At 44.7% G+C, this 26,025-nt stretch overlaps 1 protein-coding gene across 1 annotated transcript; it reads left to right on the forward strand.

Moving 5' to 3' along the window:
• The first annotated feature begins 760 nt into the window (after nucleotides 1-760).
• ism2a (isthmin 2a) lies at nucleotides 761-25,414 on the forward strand. Its single transcript, XM_034135280.1, has 6 exons — nucleotides 761-1,167; nucleotides 8,517-8,750; nucleotides 19,377-19,677; nucleotides 22,254-22,385; nucleotides 23,338-23,406; nucleotides 24,345-25,414. The coding sequence occupies exons 1-6, from the start codon at nucleotides 1,051-1,053 to the stop codon at nucleotides 24,860-24,862; spliced, it is 1,371 nt and encodes a 456-aa protein (XP_033991171.1). The 5' UTR covers nucleotides 761-1,050; the 3' UTR covers nucleotides 24,863-25,414.
• Nucleotides 25,415-26,025: the final 611 nt, after the last annotated feature.

Genomic DNA, 26,025 nt, shown 5'->3' on the forward strand with positions numbered 1-26,025 from the left:
GTACTCCACTCTGACAGCTTTAGCTTGAATTATTTTTCAGATTATTAGCTAAAACTAAATACAAATCAACTACTAAATAAACATTGTTATATAATTAAGCAATAGCTCACGACAGGCTGTGGTATATGCTCAGTATATCACAGCTAAGGTGATTATTTTTTTACCGCACACATTGAATAGAAAAATACTCTGAGCATGCGCAGTGTAGTTTTTACGACTCAATCGGCACAGTGTATACACTAATTAGAAGAACACAGACTAAAACAGCAATGTACAGACGAATCAGATGATTAAACATGATCTTAAAATATATTTTAAGATGTATTTTTTTTGCATTTATTTGCATTTTCTTTGAATTATTATTTGAATTACTTTCTGCTGACACTAGGTGGGGCTGTGCCTGCCCCTAATGACCAGTCGCCACTGAGTATATATGGTTATTGCCAATACTTTGGTACTTTTATTAAAGTAAGAATTTGAATGCAGGGCTTATTTACTGCTTTTACTGAAGTAAACGATCTAAGTACTTCTTCCACCTCTTTAGGGTCCTGTATTAAAGATCAGATTACTTCCAGCATTAAGGACTATGATGCTGCGTGCCTGCGTTACCCTCCCCAGGATCCCCCCCTGCTGTGTCCCTGCTGACCCCCCCCTCCCTCCGTTGCGTCATCCGGGGCAAAGCCAATATTACAAGCTGGACTGCAGCCAGAGGAACCGGACCGAGAGGATGAGCTCAGCCGGGGAGAGCTGCACACCTCCCCGCTCTGCGCGCTGCAACCCGGCCGTACTGAGAGTTCTGCCTAAAGACTGAGAACACAACCTGAGGAAACGTATCGTCGGTTTACTAGTTGCATTCTACATGTGCATGGAATAACCATACCTGAATAAGGAATCGGACACCAGGGATTATAACAATTTGGGATCAAGCGTCTCCAGGCGGAGCGGAGAGAGTGCACGGACAGCAGGACGCCTGACCCCCCCTCACCTCCGCGGGTACAGGCTGAGGAGCTCCGCCACTTTGGAGAAGATCCACCCTGAGCTGTGGAGAAGATGCAGCGGGGGACAGGGTCCTGTCTCCGGCTCCTGACCCTCACCCTGCTGTGGGTGTCAGTTCGCGGGTTCCCCACAACCTCCAGAGACAGAAACAGCTCAGCATCCGCTCCTCAGGTAAACTAGCCCCCCCCATGCTGTACAGATTATTATGGTGCTTGACTTGTAATGTATTGAATGTTCACACAGTGAAAATGCACACAGTGAAAATGCAGTAAATGACAGTAAAGCAAGAATTGTGTAAACTGACATTCTTATCTTTGTCTACTTAAAACAATAATAATGATATTATTCTATTGAGATTTAACATTGACATCATGTTTTACTAATATAGATTTCAGTTTATAATTAGGTTTACGTTTATTTTGTGACTTGTCCTTCTCCACATCCAAGTAAATAAGAAGACTTAACCCTAAAACTTTGATACTTTATAATTATTCAAACATAGCAAATAGAAATTCAAGTCCTCCCAATGTCATTGGTTCATTTAACTGTTCATACAACATTTACAATTGATGAAGATGTAGTCTCACAGGGCAGTTAAGCACCAGCTGTAGTTGAAATATTATCATTGGATAATCAACATTAGTTTATTCTTGATGTTGAAAACATATCTATTTTCGTCCCAAAATGTATGTTCAATTATTACTTTAGTACTTTTCCCAGGAATAGTTCCGATAGTTCCTGGGATTTTGCGTTCACACAAAAAAGATCTGGAACTAGAACTTTTTGCGAACCTTTTCACCCCTTTTTAGTCCCTGCTAGAGAGCAGGGACTTTCCTGGGGAGAAAAAGGTTCCAATTTCTGATTGGCTGGGCGAATTGCAAACCACGCCCCGTAAAACTCTGAAAAGTTTTTGTGAAGCCGCCATTTTATTTGCTTTATTAGCATTATTAGCATTAGCATTAGCCCAGCGCACCAACAGAGAGAGACTAAGACCCTGTTTACATGGAGACGGTTCGTGTTGTATCCGCTACTTTTCTCTTTCGTATAGCCCGTTCGTTCACACAAGGCCGTAACGGAACCGCGGAAACAGACCCCTCAAACGGGTCCCAAGGTGGGTAGATCTGCGGACGGAACGCTCTGGGGGGCCTAACGGCTCCGTGTGTACATCCTATACGATCATTTCCTGATAACGATGAAGCCATAGCCCCACCTCTCCCCACCTCTGCTGCTCACTGCTGTAGCATGGTCAGTAGCTACTGTCAGTACTACAGTGCTACTGCTACTGACCATGCTACAGATGTTAGTGCAAAATCTACTGCTCCTCTACCACAACCATCAGCAACAAGTGGACATGGAGAACTACATGAACTACATGTTGCTAAATCCACCGCGGAGCGTAACCAGAAGGGCAACCATGGCAACCATGCTCAGGGGTCTTCTTCGCTGCTTTTGGTGTATTTTGTGGCGGAAGTACAGCGCCACTTACAGGCCCGGCATATGTACTACAGCGTCTCCAGCGGGTCGAGCGGTCTCGTGTGAACGGACAAGTCGTGTGAACGGACAAGTTTCTTTCACCAAAGTACTTGGTGTGAAAGCGGCTAATAACACATTCACAATAGTAGAAACTTGTCATTCTTGCAAGTTTACCATTTTAATTCACTGCTGTACCAGGTTTATGAACTGTAAATATCAAATGGCAGACAGACACAGTTAGAGTCTCACTGGTGAACAGCAGGTGGTGGAGACCAAAAATAGAGCTAAAATGAGAATTTTGTTGACTTAAAGGTGGGGTATGTAATTTTGGACAAACCAGCTTGAGTGCGCTAGAATTTGAAAATACACTACCGGAAAAAATCTGCCTCTTCCTTACAGAGCCCCTCCTCCAACACACACGAACGCGCACATGACCAATGAGGGCACGAGATAAGTTTGTGCACTGATGGAAGGCTGACAGGCAGGTAGGCCATCCAGTTATTTTAGCCGCGTCGGCTAAAATGATTGGTCGTGCTTTTTACAGCGCCACGGCTTCCACAGATTATTTTTTTTAATGTATTTATTGTCAAAGCATTTAATATATTCATTGCTATCGGGATGTTAAGAGCATTCCATGGAATATAACAAAAAGCGTTTCTGAAATAAATTACATACCCCACCTTTAATGTAAATTGGCTGGTAGTTAGAAAAAGGTATCAGGAATAAAACAGGAATTCTATTGTCTTGGGCTCGATGTGTAAATGACAGCTATATCATCTTAACAAGGCCACCAGGTGTCTTTAGTTTGTTTTGGAGTGCACATAAAAATTGATCAATCAGGTCTGCCTAAATCTTGGAGTTGATGATAGGAGATATCAGTTGTATTCTGCTGACTTGACAAGAGAAAGTTAGTGGAATTAATGCCCACTTTCTCCCAAATATTTGAAGCCAAATGTTTTCCTTTAATCTTAACCAACATTGTTTGTATTCTGCTCAAGTTGCCAGCAAATATTGTTCCAACAGGTCTATTCAACTTTCAACCACGAGAGGGAAAGAACACTCAATCTTCAGATCCAAAGTCAGACGCCTTGTCCATTAGGCCACATGGTCACAAAGAGGAAGAGATAGGATGAAGGGTAGAATGCTGACCTAAATGAAAGTTAGTGCTCACCTTCTGAACCACATGCTGCAGACACATTGACTCTATAGGTTACTGCCACCGGCCAGTATTGGAATGGAACCCATGGCATTGGCCTTATTAGCACCACGCTCTAACTATCAGAGCTAACCGGCCTTTACTGAAAAAACATTGACTTGAATTAAATGTATTATGTCAACACATTTCACATAACTGTATTAGGTTAGTTGAAAGCAAAAATATTTAGTTTAAAATACTAGGTTCAACTTAATATTATTGCTTTCTACTAACCTAATACAGTTATGTGAAATGTGTTGACATAATACATTTCATTCAAGTCAACGTTCCAGTTTTTCGGTGTGTTTTTGTTGACTATCTTAAGCAAAAAAAGGAAAAGGACTTGAAATTGCCTTCAAAGTTTGGCCAGTTTGGGATGGTTGATCAGGTTTGATCAGATACAAGCTTGGATTTTGGTGGAAGAGTGATAGCTTGAAGATTAGACTGCTGACTTCAAATGTGAAAGTTTGAAATGAATGCCCACCTCAAACATATTTGGAGTAAAAATCCTTTCTATTTGCCATTGTTTGTATCATGCTCAAGTTGATGGTAAACTTTGTTCTTCCGTGAGTCAGGCAGGAGCGTTCAACCACGAAGGGAATCGAACTTTGCTCAACTTTTGTGAACATACACTGCAGCTCAGACACATTGATTTAATATGTTACTGATACCGGCCACTATGGGGTTTAAACACATGCACTTTGTCCTTGGTTCAGCTAACTGAAAACTACAAGTGATCCGACTCATGAAGATAACTGAGATAGTATTGAATAAACAACGCATTGACACCTCCTAGCCTATTAAGTATTAATGCAGCTGACTGACAAGAACCTCACTGAAGTCACTTTTCTTGAGATATATGCAGCGAAGTAAACCATGAACTCATTCATCATCAAATGTTTGAGAGGAATAATCTATGTTGAATGGTCGGGTTTAGTTTTTTGCGAAACTTTGCTAAAACACATCAAGCAAGTGCACCAAGACAGTCATATTAATCATCCAACAACAAGAAGGTAAGCATGTCTGTCTTGCAGCTATAAATAACACCAATCTCTGAGAATGCCCAAAGAAAAAATGGACAAAATCAAACGGAATATTAACATAAAGATTGAGGGTCACCGTAAAACAAAGTTTTAGCAGTATTGTCCCCGTCATGCAATGAAAGGAACTCAACTGGAAGTTTGAATGATTGTATTCTAAAGATATTATAAGATGGATGGATGGTAGATGGATGGATACTTTATTCATCCCAAATGCGAAATTATTTTGTTACAGCACCAGTGGGTTCAGGCATTAAAATATTTGAAAGGTGGAATAAAAATGGAAATATTATTAAATACAAATGAAAATAAACATAAACCGCAAATACATCTACAGTAGAAAATACATGTATCACAAAGAATAAACAATATAACATGTTCTGGATAAGCTAGAAGGTTCTCTAAAAGACCAATAAACCAATTTACTACAGGATATTATATTAGAATAGTTTATTTTAAAGCTATTATAGAAGGAAAGGAGTCATACATATGTGTGTGAATATGTGCTCAGGTATTTCTGGCTCCACTGCTCTCTGGTCTCTCAGCTCCACTCTGGGTTTTTAATCAAATGTTTTCTGCTCACAGGGAGCCTTAAGCCTGACCTCTCCTGCGGCTGCTATATGAACACGAGACAAACAGCCTCTTTATTAAAAATGTTGCTGTTCATGGTAGATGGCCACAAGATAAAAATGACTATCCATGCATTTCACAAACTAGCCATACATTTTCTACACCTTGTAGAAAAGTTTGGGAGGATAGAGACATAATGTTCTAGAATAGGGAAAGTCAAAGTCAACTTTATTGTCAAACTTCGGTGTGTGAGATACAGACAGAGAGGTATACTGTAAATATACATACATACTCCTGTACACCCACTTTTTATATATATATATGTATATATACTCCTACATAATCAAACATAGACACATATATACACATTTCCACATTAAAATGCATCAATAAAAAATATAAAGCGCAACAGTCAATATATACAAAAATAACAGTCACTTATAAACGGATGGAGATTAAGAACATTGGTCTCCACCACCTGCTTCAAAGTGCATTAAAGGGGGGGGGGGGGGGGGGATCTGTGATTACCCGGGCTAATTTTATTTGAAAAAGTAGTTGTTCTTACTTTGGTAACTGCTAAAAGTTGTATGTTTATATTGATGTGTTTCTTTGTATGATGGTTACTACCAACTGTGAGCAGGCCTGTGGGCGTGGAGGTACAGCAGGTTGTCCAGTAATGACAGGGTTCATGGTTCCATTCCCTCAGAGGTGTATAGATGTTTCTTCTGAGTGAAAAAGATTGAACGCTATGCAAAGAGATCTACTTTGCTTTTGTGAGCAAATCCTCTGATTTCTGTGATTCATACAAGCAGCCAGAAAACAGAACAGCTGACTTGTGATAGGCTGATACTCCTGTTCATCCAAAAACAGCTTAGTGGATCAGTGTTTTTTTTAATGACCAACAACAGTTGTGTTGTGTTCTGGTAAAAACATGATCGATTTAGCTTATTCACAGAGGTAGGCAGGCACTTCTGAGACGTTTTGCAGTTAGAACCTAGTTGCCTTAATTATAACTGCTTATTGCGGGTAATATATCTATGATACTAAACTTTAAATAAAGCTCATTTTGTGTACGTGATACCTCAACTCATACTGGATTTGAGGCTTATACTGATGCTAATATTTGGAGGTAAGACATTTTCACATACTGTCAATAGTTTTATCAAGGTCACTGTAAATGAATGTGCTGTTTAGCATTTATTTAAGTTCAGTGTCTGTTACCTTTTATTATGATGAGTACATTATTATCATACCTTCAATGAATAAAACCTTTGTTGCCCCTAGTGGGATGGGTTTGCGCAGAGAGCACAGAAGAATATCACTACCATCCATGACAGCAAACACCCTGATATAATGATAAAACATCAACATCATACAAAAATCACAAGGAAATATGATTTGGTAAATAATTAAAAGAAATAAGTTGAAAACATGTCAGAACACTGCCCACTTTGAATAAGAATGCAAATGACATTAAAACTGACACAAGCTCATTGTCTTAAATTCAATGGCTTATGCTTCCTACCTTTAACTATTTTAAAATGGTAAAACTAAATGAATTAATCATTTACACAGAGAGATCCATTAATTCATCATAATAATAATAATAATAAATTCAATTTATAAAGCACCTTTCATTGCTAACAGCAATCCCAAGGTGCATATCATATAAGAATGATAATAAAATGTATTTATAAAATAGCTTCTCATAGTAATCAAAGACATTTATTGCATCAAATAACTCCCTTTAATATCTGCATCTCACAGCCAGGAGTAGGTGCACTTGGTTACTATCCCGGGGTGTGCTGGTGTTGATACAGCTGGGCGGAGTTTGCCATCAAATAAGTGTTGAATAAGCCCAGCGGTGTGGGCGGGATGTGCCGGGTTAGCAGAATAGTCCCGGAGACCCAGTGTTAGGATATTGGATATCTAGAGAGCTACTTTGACGTTTCGCTGGATTAAAAATAAGGCGGGATATTTCCCCGAGTCCTTGAAACGCCCAAGGTGCTGGAAGACCAAACAAGGAAAAGTTACGCTTGTTAAGAAATTGTTCTACAGCTTTCGTAGAGGTCTAAACCTAAACATACAGTTTATTTTTTTATCAATTTCCTTCTATTTGAGTCAATATTTCCCCCAAAGGATGAATGGTAGACAACACGTTCACTGTTTATGATCACTGGGGTTTCACAGACAAACAGCAATGTCATTAAAATGTTCATTTTCATTGTAGATGGCCACAAGATGGAAATAACTATTTATGCATTTCACAAAATAGTCATACATTTCCTACACATTATTGAAACGTTTGGGAGGTTAGGGACCAAGCAGTAAGGCAACAGGACAAAGGAGTGTTTTTAAAGAAACTGGGTCTTTTATCCAAAATTCCCCAAAAACATTACAAACCAAGAATCTCTAATAACTAGGCAGATAAAAGAGGTCAACAGAAAATACCTTAAATAAATATAACAGCAACAGTTGTTAACTCAATAAACCTACCTGGCACAATGACAAAACAAGGAACATAGTATTGTGGCTTGGCCCAACCAAATAGAAAATGGAAGTTAACAGAATACAGAAGAACACTGACAAAACCCAAATCCCCCCTTTGACATGGAAGCATATGGTTTCTCCCAATTTGGCTCAAGTGGCTGCTTCCAGTATTTATCCTCAGCCCTCGGCCACGCCTTTTGCTGAACCAGGAAGTAGCCTCCCCCAACGACCACGGAAACTCAATGACAAAGAAAGTCAGAAATACAAACAAATACTTGTGTTAGCTGTGATAGAATGTGTGAAAATAAACTAAGTAATGTCAGGTTACCAGCAAATGAAGAGTTTACAATTTAAATCAAATGTTTGGTGTTAATTGTTGGTTTAACTGCAACTGAAATGCAGCAAAACTACTGGAGGTGAGGGTGTAATGTATTTGTTTTAGGGTGTGCGGTTGTGACCATCCCAGGGCGGTTAGAGACATGATGTCAGAGGATAGTCAGTCAATAGATTCTGAATGACAGCGGATACAGACTGTAACTTGATGCAATAAAGATATGAGCGGTTGTTAATATGACAATAACATGTCATTAGAACCTCTGGTTGTTAATAAGGACATTACACATGGGGGAATTTCCATAGACTATTCACTTATTTCTAAAGTATTTAAATGACTACCAATTTATGCAGATAAACCCACTTAGTTACAGGCAAAGTCCCCTTTGCATGACTTTAAATCTGTCTTCTTCTCTCAGGTGAAAGCAGAGCCTCATGGCGGAGATCTCCAGACTCTCCAGGAGCTCCAGCAGGAGAACCTGTTGCAGACCCTTCCCTCAGGTCCGTCCCTCCCCAGGCCCAGACACCGCTGGTCCCCAGGTGTCCTCCCCCTGCCTGAACCCAAGGAGGACTCTGAGACCTTTGTCCTGGACCTGAGGAACTTCCCAGAGCTGGCCAACGCCGACATGAGCTCCCAGAACCCCAACATCCAGGTAGGGGTGCATGTGGAAAGAACTATAATGGTGTGGACAAATTGTTCCATTGGAAATTGGAAGTAGGGGGGGGGGGGATAACGGTTTCATGTTTCAGGGTCCACATGTGTCTTTTATCTTCAAGTGCAGTGTAATGTAATTCAGCTGGCTGTGGTATCTCGGATCAAAAATAATGATCAACAGTAAAACAACAGAAAAAAACCTCTTATTGCCATATACAGTACAGTTCACTCCCAACTCAGGCTTGGCCCTAATAACGCATCACATTACAGAAAATACTTACAAATAAATAGTGTTGGGGTAGTAACTCAAAAAAATTGTTACATTTGAATACCTTACTTACTTAGTTACACTACTAGTTACATTAATGGACTATTCTGTAACATCACCTGAGATCTATGCCTGAGATGCACCATTAATCAAATGACACATAACTAAATAAAGTTAAACCTAATGTATGCCCAGATCAGCATAAATCCTTAATCTAATCAGGACAGTACTGTACACATACCTCTGTTTCTGCTCTTTGAACATCAGCCATGTTTTCTTTAGCTCAGGTTCCATCATAACACTGGTCCAGGTAGCTAATAGCTATCCATGAAGTCGCGAGTTTAGCCGAGCGAAAAGGGAAGTTTTATTCGTTTTTCTGTCCCCCTGTGTTGCAGATAGTCGAAGACCTTAAAGAAACGCAAGTAATGAGATCATTTTGTGCTGAATAACTGTAATGTAATTACTGCTGTTATCAACAATAACGCGTTACGTGATTGCGTTACAGACAAAAGTAATCTGATTACAGTAATGCGTTATTTTATAGCCTTAACTGTAATCCAGAAGTAAAGTTACTAAGTACATTTACTCAAGTACTGTTCTTAAGTACAATTTTTTACTTGTACTTTACTTGAGTATTTTCTGCTACTTTGTACTTCTACTCCACTACAATTCAGAGGTAAATTATGTACTTATACTCCACTACATGTATTTAATACCTTTAGTTACTTCACAGATGTGGATGAATGATGTGAAATATAATCAAGTGTTAAATCAGACTTTAGTTCCACCTGGAGTAAATTCACAAGCTACCCTGCAGTATACAAAGCCATTCAAACTAGCTGCACCTTTACCAGCTTTGAGAACACTTTAATGATCAGTCATTATAAAACATATATATATATTATTCTGAAGTGAGCCAATCTGCACAATCACTACTTTTATTTTTGGTGTTTTAATTATATTTTTACGTTAGAACCTTTGTACTTTTACTTGAGTAACATTTTGATTGCAGGCCTTTTATTGTAACAGAGTATTCCTATACTCTGGTACTTCTACTTTTACTCAAATACAGGTTCTAAGTACGTCTTCCACCTCTGGTAATCAGATATGATATACATTTTAGGTCATATCGCCAACCCCAGATTGGAAATACATTCACGTCATTTTCCTCATGTCAAGAAGAGTTCATATTGGTAAGGTGCAGGTGTTTCAGATTAAATCATTGATCACAGGGGGTGGGGATGGAGCAGAGTCCTCCACCATCACTTTCCCCTCAGTTTTTGTTCTCAGCACCATGTATCTCCCTCTCGCTCTGTGAAAACCATCTCTGTGTACATCTGGTTTGAGTCAGGACAGAGTCTTGAGTTACCACATGCAGGACCTTTAACAGTAGGGTGCTCCAACTTGTCCATGAACACCAGACATCTACACTGGTGTTTGGAGGAATAAAAGAACAAAGGGGGAAAAGTGGAAATATAAAACATATGACAGCCGAATATAATAGTTCAAAAGGTCTTAAGTGTGACTCTGAAACCAAATCCTGGTGGAGTTGGCTTGACGAAAAATGGGTTTAGCACTTGTGGAGTTGATTTAGAGAAACAATGATGTGACTCTGGAATTCAGAGCCTGGTCAACATCCGGAATTCTTGGAAGAATTACATACCCTGCTATTTAACGTCCCAGAAAATGGCCCTCCGTCCTCTGACTTCCTACTTCTGGTAAACTCCTTTGCTATCTGAATGTCTCAATCTCCACCTTCCCATAAAGCTGGCAACCACCTCAACCTCAAATGTAACAGAAACTGCTCTACTTCAAAGCTCTCTGCAAACCTGCTTCTATTTCGTATATGGCTTCGCCCTCTAAGGCTATCGCTATTGGGTAATCCCCCTGCGCACCCGCGCAGCACTGAAACACTTGTAGTCCACGCCCGCCCGCAAGGTGGGCCCCACCCTCGGGCTCCCTTCCGGTATAAATAGGAAGGAGGCCCGACAATCTGCTCCCTCTTTTTCTTCAGCACCCCGTTACTGAAGCACAAGAGACACTTTCATTAACAGAGCAATCATGAGCAGCAATTGTGTGAGAGATTGTCCCTCATGTGGCTCTGGATACATTATGAGTTACGACCAGCACACGATGTGCGAATCCTGCCTGGGGCCAGAGCACGCATACGCGGCTCTCAGCCAGCAGGTCGCATGCACACACTGTGCCCGTCTCCCCTCGGACGACAGGAAGCGAAGAGCGGACGCTCTCGCTGCTGCGGCCGAGGAGGACGATTGGCCCGTCCAGGCTTTCGAGCCCGTGGACGGCGGCCTCATGTCCCTGGAGCCGAGTGCCGGGCAGGTGTCGGACGACTCCTACCCCGCCTCCCTCCACGGTTCACCGTACGGTTCTCCCCTCCCTCCTCTCCCCCGGACGGGGGAGACAGAGTCGGAGCAGGGTGCCGGCTTGGCGGCCGAGCACGCGGTCCCCTTCTCCGTCACCACGGCGCTGCCGGTGATAGGTGGCATCCTGGGGGAACTACCGGAGATCATATGCAAGGCGGCCGCCTGCAGAGGTCTCCCCGTTCCCCCAGCTCAGGAGAGGTGTGCTCCGGACGATATGGCCGGAGTTTTTTCGCGGGTGCAGACGGTCAGGAGTGACCCGGTCTGGCCACGCTTCCCCGCCATCAGGAGGTACCAGGAGGGGGGCAGCGGCGAACCCGAGGACCCTGAAGGCTCCGGTGGCCACATTTGTTCCCCTCACCAAGGTGGAGGGGTTCACAGATGCTGGTTTCCCAGCCACCCCTTCTTTGGAGCCGAGCCTGACGGCGTTTTTTGGGGTGAGACAGGCCAACATGATCGCCGGACGGCGCCCTACGTTGGCCTCCCCCAGGGACCAGTATGTCGCCCGCCAGGCCGACCGGGTGCACCAGTGTGCCTTTCAGGCGTCGGCGGCGGCGAACAACAACGCGCTGCTCTCAAACTCGGTGGTGACGCTGGTGGAGCGGTCCACCACCTTGGCCGCTGATGAAGCGGAGGAGATCGGCAAGGCGGCCAGCACGGCGCTCACACTGCGCGTCCGTCGCTGTCTCCCAGGCGAGGATCGCCGCGTGGGTGACGCAGATTCAGCGCCACCTCTGGCTGCAGCAGGCGTCATTTACGGAGACGGCCAGGAAGGTGCTTCTGGACGCTCCAATCAGCCCGGACGGGCTGTTCGGACCCCAGTTCCACGCCATGGTGGAGTCCATGAAGTCGGCTGCAGAACAGGCGGACGACATCCGCCAGCACGTCAGCTGGCTCCAGCCTGCTGGGCGGCCACAGCGGCATCAACGCCCGCAGCAGCCGCAGCAGCCGCAGCGTCCGACCCGGCCACAGCGACAGGCGGAGAGACGCCCACAGCCGCGGCGTCAGGGTCCTTCAGCGGATGCAGGGGCTCCGTCCCACGTCTCCGCTCCCCCGCCACCCCAGAGACAAAGGGGTCTTCCAGCGGTGGGTCAACGGGGAGTGAGGCACTCCCGCTCTTGGTCTGCTCCACCAGAGCCTCCGAGGAAGCAGAGACGTTTTTGACGTGTTGGGGTTGTGTGGAAAATAAAAGGAGAGTTCATTTTCCAACTTTTTGTCTGAGTCATCAGTATCAAGTGTTTTCTCACCCCCCACTCTGTGTAAGCCAGCTGCCTATAACCTATCGGTTAGTATACTGACCGATAGGTTATAGGCAGCAGGGCTCGTTGCAAAAGCCTGCAGTTTTTAATCTATCGGTTAATAAACTGCAGAGTTCGCTAATTAAGCCAGCTGCCACCAATCTGTTGATTAGTAGACAGCAGGGCTCGCTGCAGAAGCCTGCTGGTTTTAACCTATTGGTTAATGAACCGCAGAGCTCGCGGCATTCCTCTGTCCGAGATGCGTCTCCGACACACGTAATAAGCCCATGAGCGCAGTTATGACGCCTCATGTGGACGTCACGGCACACACCTCCACTCATCCCCTGAGCATGTACACGCCTCATGATGAGAGCCGGAGTGAAACGCAGCGTGTGGAGGCTCCCTCACAGCCCTTTGCTCCAGGCCCACCTTGGGTTGCCTCACGGGCTGCGGCGGCGAGGGCTCTGACGTGGCTCGTCGCCATGACGACCACAACACATCTCGAGCATGCGCGCCCGCTCTCAGAGTGTTTCTCAGAGTGGTAGCGCGTGTGTCTGATGGACAGATGGATGAGCAGGCTGATCAGCAGAGGGTACACCCTGCAGTTCGCCTCTCCCCCCCCCCCCCCCCACAGTTCAATGGGACACAGGAAACGCTCCTGTCATCCCAGGAACAGTCTTACGGGGAGTGGAAAAAGACTGGGGGAATGAGACCATCCTCGATCTGTCAGTATTTCACATGCTGACGATCAAACAGGTGCTGGAATGTGTTCACCAGGACGACTGGTTCACTTCCACCTGAAGGATGCATACTTCCATACCCATCATCCCGAAACACAGGAAATTCCTGCGTTTCTCTTTTCAGGGAATATCAGACCAGACAATCGTCTGCTGTTTGGATGTTCCCTGGCTCCTCGCATTTTGTGTAGAGAAGGCTGGAGCCACTACACAGAGGAGGGATGAGAATGAGGTTTTTCTCTGGACGACCTGCTATTTGCTGGCTCGCTCCAGCATGAGGAAGTCGCTTTACAGACGTTACATCTCGTATCGCATCTGTCAAAGCCTGGGTTTCATAATGAATTTGGAGAAGAGCTGCCCTCTCCCCTCTCAGACATTCATTTATCTGGGAGTGGAATTAAACTCAGCCAGCAGAGCGCGGCTCTTGCGGCAGTGAGTGGAGGAACTGCAGCGAGATCTCCTCCGGCGTGTCTAAACCCGCACAGCCCTCTCCGTGACGCAGCTGCTCGGCATTGGCGTCAGCTGGTCACGTGGTGATCCCCATGGGTCTCCCCCACAGGAGGAGACTCCAGAGGTGGGTCATTCGCTGCAGAAGCCTGCTGTTTTAACCTATTGGTTTATAAACTGCATAGCTCGCGGCATTCCTCTGTCCCAGATATGCCTCCTACAGAGCACGGTCATGACGACCATTACAGCATATCACAGAGAAGCCTCTCCCCCCCGCAGTTCCATGGGATAAGACTCCTGTCATCCCAGGAACAGTGTCTTGCGCTCCATTCAGCGCTGCAGGAACTCCTGTTGAAAAAGGCATTTTTTCAAGGGAGGAAAATCAGGGGTGTTTACTCCCGTTATTTTCTAAAATCCCGGAAAAGAACGGGGGAGTGAGACCCATCCTTGATCTGTCAGTATTCCCATGCTGACGATCAAACAGGTGCTGGAATGTGTTCACCAGGACGACTGGTTCACTTCCATAAACCGGAAGCACATATACTTCCATGTACCCTATCATCATCCCGAAACTCAGGAAATTCCTGCGTTTCTCTTTTCAGGGAAATATCAGACCAGACAATCGTCTGCCGTTCGGATGTTCCCTGGCTCCTCACATTTTTTCAAAGTGTATAGAAGGCTGGAGCCACTACACAGAGGATGGATGAGAGAGTGTGGTTTTATCTGGACGACCTGCTATTGCTGGCTCGCTCCAGGGAGGAAGTCGCTTTACAGACGTTACATCTCGTATCGCATCTGTCAAAGCTTGGTTTCCATAATGGATTTGAAGAAGAGCTGTCCTCTTCCCCCCCAGACATTCATTTATCTGCGAGTGGAATAAAACTCAGCCAGCAGAGCGCGGCTCTCGCTGCAGCGAGTGGAGAGACTGACAGCTCCCTATCCAGCGTGTCACATCCCACAGCGTGGTGACAGCCCTCTCCGTGATACAGCTGCTCAGCATGACGTCAGCTGATCACGTGGGGATTCCCTGGGGTCTCCCCCACAGGAGGGGTCTCCAGAGGTGGTTCATTCGCCCACGCACCGACCCCGTGCGTCAGAGGTAAAATGTGCTGGAGTATTCCATCACTTCGCCTCGTTGCTGTACAATCAAACATGTGTTGATTCGCCCAGCCAACAGACCACGGCAGCCTACCTCAATCGCCAGGGAGGAGTACGATCTGCGCAGCTTCTGAACGCAGCCAGGCGGCTGCTGTTCTGGGCGCGCACACACGTTGCTCTCCATCATGATCAGAGCAATGTATATTCCCGGCGATTTGAACAGAGGTTCTCGCAGAGCGCAGCAGCCGTTTATGCGAGGAGGACGGAGACTCAGACATGTGTCACGCACACTGGCGGGTCACGCGCACTGGCGCCTCAGTGGGATTTGGCTTTGGTGTTACGCGCACTAAGCAAAGCCCTTTTGAACCTTTAGATCAGGTTCCCCTTAAACTGTTATCAGCCAAAGTAGGCTATTACTTTTGGCTCTAATATCAGCGAAAAGGGTGAGTGATTCGCTCTCTCTGTGGCTCCGTCATGTCTCCGGATCCAAGGAGATGGCAGTTCAGCTGGGTTACGCCCTAACCCGGCTTCATGCCTAAGGCTAAGGTCATCACAACTCTTTTAGGTCAAGAGTGATCACCCTGGCTGGCTTCTTTCCCCCTCCTCACAGGTCGGAGGAAGAAGCCACGTCTCATCTCAGCTGTCCTGCTATGTGGCGCGCACGGCTGCCTTGCGCCGTTCTCAGCGCCTGTTTGTGCCTTATAGAGAGCGCTCGATAGGGCAGTCTCTATCTGCACAACGGCTGTCACACTGGCTGTGTGAAGCTGTGTCACATATGTCTCCGCTGGGGTGGATCCCCCGGAGAACATCAATGCGCACTCCACCAGAGGAATGTTTCCTCCTCCACGGCTTTGCACGGAGGAATGACAGTGGAAGACATTTGCATTGCGGCATCTTGGTCTTCTCCCTGTTCATTTATTCAATTTTATTTGAGGGATGTCTCCCATTCCTCTCTGACACACCCTGTGCTGAGTGTCCTGTCAGAGTGAGTGACGTCAGGGATCCAGCTGTGCGCCTCTCTCCTGCCTCGGCACACGGAGAGTGGCCTGTATTTCCCTTTTATGAGAGGGACGTCCCCCTTTTTCCCCTGACACATTTCGTACGGAATGTCCTGTCAGAGTGAGTGATGTCAGGGATCCAGCTGTGCGCTCTCCTGCCTGTCTGCACGCAGAGAGCTGCTATTCCCCCTCCTTTCTGTCACTGGGCAAAGTGTGACCTTCGTCTCTACTTTCTCACAGCGGCAGGTATGTATTATTCCCAGCCTTCGTCCCCTCATGGTAAATATTCATGTTATGCTATATTCCAGGGACTGTGATGCGCCATTCGCATGGCGCAATAGGCATGGGTTATTATCTGAGCAGGTGTGTCTGTGCTTCTTGTACCGGGGGGACCCAGTGGGCAGACTACATCTTGCTTCGCCCTTAACCCAATAGCGATAGCCTTGGAGGGCGAAGCCATATACGAAATAGAACTGAAGTTACCTACTGTAACTCCAGCTTCTATGAGTATTGGCGTAGCCCTCTAAGTTCTGGGCCCCACGGGCTCCACGAATAGCTGAAGAAAAGTTGTTTTGTGTGGGAGCAGATTGTCGGGCCTCCTTCCTATTTATACCGGAAGGGAGCCCGGGTGGGGCCCACCTTGCGGGCGGGCGTGGACTACAAGTGTTTCAGTGCTGCGCGGGTGCGCAGGGGGATTACCCAATAGCGATAGCCTTAGAGGGCTACGCCTATACTCATAGAAGCTGGAGTCACAGTAGGTAACTTCAGATCACCTCTCTGATCCCTTTCTCATATCCTTCACTCTGCCCCTTTCCCATTATGACAAAAGGACATCCTCTAATACGGTTATGGGTAACCTCCTCTCTTGCTTCATTTGTGCTCTCAGTGCTCCCGGTTTCTCACTCATTTCTCCAAACTCTGTGACAAATACTCTATCCTCATCTCTAGACTCTTTCTGTCCTCTCACCTCAAGGCTGGTTTGTCAGTCATTACATTACATTACATGTTACTTGTTAGACGCTTTTATCCAAAGCGACTTACATACTCAATACTGTGGGCAATCCCCACAGGAGCAATTTGGGGTGAAGTGTCTCAGGGACACAACAACAACATGCTGACTGCAGTGGGGTTTGAACCTGTGACCCCCTGATCCCAACACCAAGGCTCTATCCACTGCGCCACACGCCTCCCCTTTAGCTCCCTGGTTGACTGACTCGATAAGTGCTGACAGAACCATCCTATGGGGAGCTGAGAGGAAATGGTGGATGTCCAAACACCTTGACAACCTCATTCCCAATATCTTCTCTTTCTCTTCTTCTGTTTCTACAGCAAAAATGACTTTCAATCTAAAATTCCACCCTATTCTGCAACCCCCAAAAACTATTCTGTATCTTCTCCACCCTTCTCGATCCCTTCAGTTCCTCATTTCCTTCTTGCGTTCTACCAAGCGATTGTGTCAACTGCTTAGTAAAGAGCTATTCTAAGCCTTGTTACCACTTCCAACCCTGATAATGCTCTCTGGACCCAATCCCCTCTCACCAGCTCCAGTCTATTGCTCCTAATCATTTTCCTTTTTTCACAAATCTCATCAACATTTCCTAAGCAAATGGTTGTTTTCCAAAGAGGCAAGATGTAACCCTCTCCTAAAGAAATCCACACTTGACCCTTGTGATGTAACAGACTACAGACCTGTCTCTCTTCTCCCCTGTCAATCCAACACACTTGAGAGAGCTGTCTTTAATAAACTCTCTTCATACCTTCATCAAAACAGCCTTCGTTATTCCTACCAGTCTGTTTCATGGCATGCCACTTAACTGATATTAACCTCCTTGCTGTCACTGAGGAACTGCAGACCGTAAGAGCAGTCTCCCTCTCCTCTGTAATCATCCTTTGAACCTTTCTGCTGCATTTGACACAACTAAACAACAAAATCTCCTTTACAAATGTCAAGAAGTAGGAATCTCAGGCTCTGCCCTTTCCCTGCTCAAATCTTACCTCAAGCACCACACCTACAGGGTCATAGAGAGGAGTCTGTGTCAGACCCTTGTCAACTCACCACTGGTATCCCTCTGGGCTCCATCCTCGGCCCCAATTCTTTTTTGTCTCTACACCAATTGACTTGGCTCTCTTATTTGCTTTCATGGCTTGTCCTACCACGGCTAAAGAATGTCATGTTTTGCTCAAATCTCTCAATGGATATCTGCACACCATGTAAAGCTAAACCTTGAGGAGACTGCTCTATCCATGATCCTACTATCAACATCAGGCCAAAACACACTAACTGTCACTGCACCGCCCAACATTGCTGCTACAACCCTGCAGATACACTCTTTTCAACATTGGGAGAACATGTTTTAGAATCTGTTTGGATACACTGGTACTGGCCCACCATTCTGTGAATGGATCAGGCCTATCAAACATCCACGACGTGGTTAAACCATCCTGTTTGCATTGCCCTGCCTTGGCCAATCGGGTTGCTACCCCCTTACTGCAAGTTGGACTCTGGTTCCCTTCAGTATTACTCATTGCATTACCCATGTACTATAACTGCTTTGTAGAGGCATTTGTTTGAGCAAGTTAGCTCTGTCACCATCATTATATGACACTTCTGTGTGAATGCATATTTTAGGTAATGACGATTATCTCAAATGACAGAATCTTTGTTTTTGCTGCTGAGGTCATTTTTGTCAAAGTTGTTCCACTGAAGCAAGTTGTTGAGTGTAAAGGCACGGACACACCAAGCCGATTATCGGCGTCGGTGGGCGTCAGGCCGACGATGAGCGTCGACACGCCCTACTCGGATTGGTGTGTCCCGCACCGTCGGGTCTTTTCAGCCGTGCCGACGCCTTTTCGGCCGAAAACCCGCCGGCCAAAGAAATCACTCTGATTGGCTGTTCAGCTTAGCGAATCAGTGCATGAGAAGCGAAACGGAAGTGAGGGACCCAAACAAACTATTAAGAAGGCAAATCTGAGATTTCATTTAACTCCAGCTCTCGACACAGGTTCGGGAAAGCCCCATGAGCTTCTCGCTGCAGAGTGAAAATGGAACGCACACGCTATTTGTTGTTTGTTTATATCACGCAGTCTGTTCTTCTTCTCTCGGTTATCACGCAGTCTGTCTTCCGGTTGTTGCCTCTTTTGAATGACGAATACACACTACCGCTGCCTGCTGGTAAGGAGAGTTATTGCCACTCACGCATGTGCAGTTCGTACGTGCTTCTTGGCCGTCGGCTGAAGTCTTTGCGGTGTGTTCCAGTGCGACACATGGCCAAGGCGCAGAGACGCGAGGCGACACAACAGTCGGGGTCCGTCTGTGTCAGTTCTTTGTTGTCAGATTGGGCCTTAAGAGTATTATTGGTCTGACATTGTAGTAGAAGATAACAACTGTTATCAGTCTAAATTAGATTATTTGCATCTGGCTAAACTATAAAGCAAGTATTTTGTGTTTTTCTTTCAGGTGACCATCGAGGTGGTAGGGGACTCACAGACGGAGACAGAGGTGGAGATGGACCTGGTGAAAGGGGGGCAGCATAACGACTGGTCGGTGTCCTCCTCAGAATGGGCCAACAGCCACAAGAAGCTGTTCTGGCCGCTGTTCTGGGAGTACCCAGATCAGCTGGAGAACGGGCTGGAAAAATCCACTCAGGAAGAACAATCTGAGGAATACACCTACGACCCAGAGGAGCCCGTGTTGAGTGGAGTGGGCGGAGAATGGGGCGGTCACTGGAACACAGGCTGGGATGCAAAGGATAACTATGGTGAGATTGTTAATCTGATTTAAAAATACATTTAAAAAGTGCTTTACAGACATATTAACAAAATAACACAACACAATAAGGAGACAGTTAAAAGATGATGCATCACACCGGCGCTTTTCCAGCTCCTGCTCGGAGCTGGAGCTGGAAAAGCACCGGTTTTTCCTGTTCACACCGCAGCGGCGGCGCGTCATAGCTCCGGAATGCGGTTCACTTCCAGCTCCAAAAAATTGTCGGTCCAGAGGCAAGAGCTTCGGAGCTATGACGCGGCGTCGCTTACGTCTCTTACGTCGAGGCGTGCAGGAAACCTTACTTTGACCATCCGTTCGCTGTTATTGATCATTGTGGAGATACATGGGCTGTACAGGTTGTCATGTCCGACTATCACAAGTAGAATCATAATGAAAAATACGCCGGTAAAAAGTGCCTGTAGAAAACGGCTTAGCAAGTAGTCAGTTTAGCTTCGGTTGCTATGCTAACATCACCCATGTTATACCAGAGAAACTTTCATAACAGCGTTGTGATGCCAAACAGCGTCAATTCAGACTGACACACATTCACTTAAGGGGAACTGGGGATATGTATCAGCTGCTTGTGTGACAGTCAGACAGTGAATACTTTAGAGCCGTGTGAGCTAACCCGGAGCTAACGGGAGAATAAACTCCCGTGGAAGAGCAGCCAGCACTGCAGCGGTCGGTAAATGCCGCTGAAACACATTAATAAACAATGAACCACGGCACTCTGGAGAAAAGTATAAGGTTGGAGAAGTCGTTATTTAATTTAATCTGGCTTCGTATGATTAAAAGCAACACGATCATCGACCCGACGCAGTCCCCCCCCCCGTTGTTGTTGTGGGAGAAAATCAGCGACGTAAACTGTGACGTCATGACGCAGCTCTGGGCAGTGTGAACAGAGCGGGAGCTGAAAAGGGAAACCGGAGCTGAACCAGAAAAGCTCTCGCTAGGAGCTAGAAAGGGAAAAGCGCTGGTGTGAAAGCCGCATGACATATCCAGCCAGTACCAGTGTATCCAAACAGATTCTAAAACATGTTCTCCCAATGTTGAAAAGAGTGTATCTGCAGGGTTGTAGCAGCAATGTTGGGCGGTGCAGTGACAGTTAGTGTGTTTTGGCCTGATGTTGATAGTAGGATCATGGATAGAGCAGTCTCCTCAAGGTTTAGCTTTACATGGTGTGCAGATATCCATTGAGAGATTTGAGCAAAACAAGCAGTGATTTGTGTGGCCACCTGGTTTTCAGACAGGAGAAAAGACTGAATCAGTGTCATATCTGCCTATTTTGTACATGTTTAAGGTGATTTATCGATTTATGCGGCATTAATGAGGCAAAAGCATGAAGAAAGTCTCAATTCTCCCAGATTGCTGGTGCACTGCTGATCCCCCGGAGATAATAACTATTTAAAGTAAGCCATGCTCCCTTCAAAATATGGCTTTGTGCCCTTTATTAATACTTACCCAAACAGGACTTCTAGTAAATCCGATTTTAAAAACCACACTGGACTTGGAACCCTTCAATGTTGCTTTGAATATTTGGTATTACAGTTATATTGTTATTATAATTTTAACGTCAAATATTTATTGTGCGTCACTCAAAAAGGCTGTTCTTAATGTCCTCTGAGGCATTTCACTGCAGACTTTGAACGTATGTGTCGCTAAGCTAACTGTATGCCTTGTATGTAGCAGTGTGCTAACACAAGAACACACACATTTCATGTGCTCACCCTCCAGATGACTTCTCACTCTCATACTCAAAGCAAGCTGGCAGTGATTCCTGTCTGATCATTAGTGTGTTCGGCCCAATTCGATTGGTCACAGAGCATCATTATCTTCTGTGTGGAACAGGGGAATACTCCCAGATCTTTACTTTTTTAAGGGCATTGCACTTTCTTCCTCTAGAAACTGTCCTAAAACCCAACATTTTTTAATTTTGTGTTTTTCGATTAAGTACCCAAGAATTGTGGATATTTTGTTCCTTTACAGTAAATACCCCTCTCATAAATGTCCTTCTTTGTGTTATAAAACGGCTGAACAAAACGTGTAAGTATCATAAACTTGTGTTTACGACAGAGATTATTTTCTGCAATATTCCAATGGATTCCCATTGCTTTTCGTTGAGGGAGTCCTTGTGATGCTAACTTCAGGGTCAGCCTACAAAAATAAGTCATCACTCTACTACTCTGTTAGCATATGATCTAACACTGTTATTTTAAGCTCCTTTTTGCAGAGAGAAAAAAAGGAAAGGAAAAACAAGTCATTCTGGCTCAGTTGTTGATAAGATGTTTTGCTAGCATACAGCCGTCATCACTCTCACTGCAAGAAAAGGCTTTTGAAGTCCTCCTCCTGCGAGCGCTGTTTAAACACAGAGCAGCGTGTCTCAGAGGTCCCACGCTGTCGCTACTTGGCCCTTTTTCAGCTCTCCTTAATTACATAACACACATACACCAGCTGGGAGAGGAATTCACAACCTAACTTCAAAGCCCGCTCTTCATATATTACTCTATAGTTTTGTTTTTCCTCTCTGTGCGCTGTCTGTCCTTCATTCTTCTCCCTGTGTTTTCTCAGAGTACGAGGAGTGGAGTGACTGGGTTCCCTGCAGCGTCACATGTGGAAACGGCACCCAGAAACGCACCCGCTCCTGTGGCTACGCATGTACGGCCACGGAGTCACGCACGTGTGACTTGGAGGACTGTGCCAGTAAGTAACATACAAATGTTTTAAATGAGGTCAACTATCACCCAAAACAGCAGCTGTTATAGCGGATATGACAAGAAGTGGCATGAATTCCAATTTTAGATGAGCTACCAAGCCACTGCAACTTATGCAATTAAGCTAACTAGTGATAGCAAGTTTTGTGTTTTTTAAGTGAGGAAGAACAAGAATACCAATTCAGTTCAGATGATCAAAGACAATTTGTCCAGGGAAGATATTTTATTCTCAGAAACACAGCAGAGAGACCAATACAACACTCAAGACTTGAGAGTACACAACAAATACCACCAGTAACATAATAATACAAAACCACTTTCTCAGTAGTCTTTACCACCCTAACCAGATTGAACAGGCTTTAACTGTGTGATGTAAATGTTGCTATCTTCCCCTGTCCTTAAGGAGCATACAATCTAAGAAAAGGAACTATTTAAAAATCAGCTTTGCAAAACTTATAGAAGCAAGAATATTCAACACATTCGTTGGATTTAGAGAGAAACATTGAACGAAACTTAACACACCTATGGTTTGGAAACAGACATTCTTTACTTTATTGCATTGTTGTCATTTTTTACCCCCAGTGTGGGCCAAGTGTGGTTCCCCCTTAGATGAAATAAAAAACACTGTGCATTAAAGCAACACAACATATACATCAGTTACCTCGGTACACTAGATTGTTTTCCAGCTTTGACAATGTATGAAAACATCTATATGACGGAAATAAGGTTAGATCTGTCCGTATTCTCGACAATGAGGTATCAATAATCTTTTCAAAGCAGCAGCCAGGACAACTTCATTTAATGGAAAAGACAAAACCAAACCTAAAAAAACAGATTCACCCACTATTATTAGTATTCCTATTTTGTTCATTAAAGTGTAAAATGACAGTATGTTGGTCAAGACACAAATAAAGACAATTTGTTTTTTGTTTGTCTTATAGACACTGCAATTTCAGTGACTGATCCCACACCCATCCAGAAGGACAACAGCACAGACTCCCTGGACACAAGTACGTATTGAGTTTCTGGATGACTGTTATATTGTATGTTGACCTGCATATGAAACATTATGTTCCATTCAGTGGTGGGGAAAAACCTCTGATTTTGATATTTAGAAACCTCCCATGTTGAGAGCTGCACTGCTGAGTATGTCAGAGAAACGATGAAACCGCGACCCTGCCTCCCAGAAATGTTTGAATTGCTTTTAGTTTCCATTTTATTGCTCTCCTGCTGCAGGCAGCGGCCAGAGAACACGATAGTTCTCTTCACTCTGCAAACATAACAAGAGATAGAGCAGGAAAGGAGAACACAATCCAGTGTCTGACATTTTCCTTCTCAACCCACATCCACTATAGGAAGCAAATATATAGAGAAGCTTTTAATATAACAATTAACAAAAACGTTTTTCTTCCCTTTTTTATTCAACACCTAAAGAGGCCACATTATGCTATTTAGGGTTATCCCTATGTAGTGTGATAGATAGGTTGTTGTGCATGTACATGTTCTCCAAAGTTTCCTTCAAAGGGATTTCCTTGATGTTCTCTTAACTATGCATGAACTTTGGTGTTTCAAGCAAGGATCTTTTAAAAGAAAAATGGAAGTTAGCGCATTCCTGTTGTTAAGCTAATTCAGCTTAATAGCAAAATAAACCAGAAAGACCCAAATTTGTTTGTACAGTTCCTGAAATTTTTTCTTGGACAGTTACTGCAGGGAAATGGTTTAATACTTTCCGTGTTTTTGCCATTTCCTTGTTGGGTTCCAGTTGCTATTACCTGAATTGGATTTCACTTTGTAGCATTTTAAAATTAAATAATATGTGATGCACTTTGACAAAGGGTCATTAATGCAGCCAATGCAATCGTTCTATATCTGACTGGTTATTGTATTCCAATAATTATAAGAATGTAAAGACTAATTCAATCAAACTTCTTCCAATCCCCATACCTAGACGTGGACAGCTGTGAGAAGTGGCTCAGCTGTAAGAACGACTTCCTGGAGAAGTACCTGCACCAGATGCTGACAGAGCTGCCCAGCTGCCCGTGCTCCTTCCCCTTAGAGGCCGTCTACAGCGCCGTCAACATCCAGGACGGCTCACTCCGTAAGACCTATCGCTGGAGGGACGCCAGCGGACCCAAAGAGCGCCTGGACATCTACAAACCCTCCGCCAGATTCTGCCTCCGCTCCATGCTGTCATACGATAGCACCACGCTGGCCGCTCAGCACTGTTGCTACGACGATCAATTGAAACTGATAACACGAGGGAAAGGAGCAGGAGCACCCAATCTGATCAGTACTGAGTTCTCACCAGAACTTCATTATAAGGTGGATGTTCTACCCTGGATCCTGTGCAAGGGAGACTGGAGTCTGTTTCACTCAGTGAGGCCGCCTAACAATGGGCTGAGCTGTTTAGAGAACCCCACTGAACAGGTGTTCCAAACAGAACTTAAAGAGGCCAGGGAGTACTGAGAGTATTGGAGTTAGAACAAGAATGGACGATAACATGGAGACGTGATGGAAATCCATCGTCTCCATCCTGCACAAGCACAGAGAAACTGAAATACAGCATTTCTGTGACGATACATGAACTCTGCAAGCTGAAGGACTTTGGTGCAGTCACACTAAGAAGGGTCGATACCAAAGACACATTAATGGTATTTGGCAATTAAAATCCAATTTCTCCTAACCATTGTCTCCATCCTGAACAAGCACAGCAAGACAGAACTGCATAAATACAACGTTTCTTCGGCCATGAATGAACTCAACCTCATGGCCTCTAGCATCAACTGACACTTGGCTGGTAAACTTGGTTTACTTTGGTAAATGCAAATGTTATACAGTAAAGACATTTATATAGGACACTTGTCGGCTCATCCCTGGTTCTGTATGTTGCTGTTACTGTATTTGACCTTGTACACTATCAGTGTGAGAGGAGGTATTTATTTATTGGCCCCTGAACTATTTTAATCAGAAAATCATTCCTGTTTAGCTGGTAAGCAGCCAATAAAGTCAAATGGAACTTTGGACTTTAAATGCTCTACTTCTTCATCTTTACAAAGTCTGACAAAATTGTTGCCAGAGCAGGTCTGGCGTTTCTCTTCCTGTCAACATCTGCCATGTCTTCATTTGCTAAACAATGCATGCTCACACGACAGGAAAACATAAGAATAGGAATTGCGAGTTAGGAGCAGCCCCATCTGGATCATGTTGTATATGGTAGAGTTTCCTTAAAAGGTTGTAACATTTCTACAGCATTGATGCAAAATGTGATATCCCAATGACAAATGGGATTCAATTCACATTCCGTTTTCAATTTTTTCAAGGTCTGCCATCCACACTAACATGCCCAAACAATTGAAATATGTTGACATCTCTTCACCCAATTGAAATGTTGGTAGGTGGGAAGCCAGTGAGGGGCCAACCCCTTGTTTCTACTATAACCAGACTCAACAAAATGTGTTGTGGTTCAATCCCCTTTGACTCATAGGGCTGGTATTTATTAAAAAAATTAACCAATACAATTGCTAGTTTACTATTTAAGTTTTCCTTAAACCGTAGACCAGGCCTTTTCAACTCTTAAGCCTCTTACACACCAAACTGACACCAAAGAACAAGTCCCGACGGAACTTCGC

This window comes from Trematomus bernacchii, unplaced genomic scaffold (genome assembly GCF_902827165.1).
Source record: "Trematomus bernacchii unplaced genomic scaffold, fTreBer1.1, whole genome shotgun sequence".
Lineage (NCBI taxonomy): Eukaryota > Metazoa > Chordata > Actinopteri > Perciformes > Nototheniidae > Trematomus > Trematomus bernacchii.

What these genes read in the sequence shown, in the direction of transcription:
- ism2a (XM_034135280.1), top strand. Translation starts at nt 1,051, where the DNA reads ATGCAGCGGGGGACAGGGTCCTGTCTCCGGCTCCTGACCCTCACCCTG. An exon ending in GGATGCAAAGGATAACTATG is followed by an intron (nt 19,678 to 22,253) that starts GTGAGATTGTTA and finishes GTGTTTTCTCAG; the next exon opens with AGTACGAGGAGTGGAGTGAC. An exon ending in TGACTTGGAGGACTGTGCCA is followed by an intron (nt 22,386 to 23,337) that starts GTAAGTAACATA and finishes TTTGTCTTATAG; the next exon opens with ACACTGCAATTTCAGTGACT.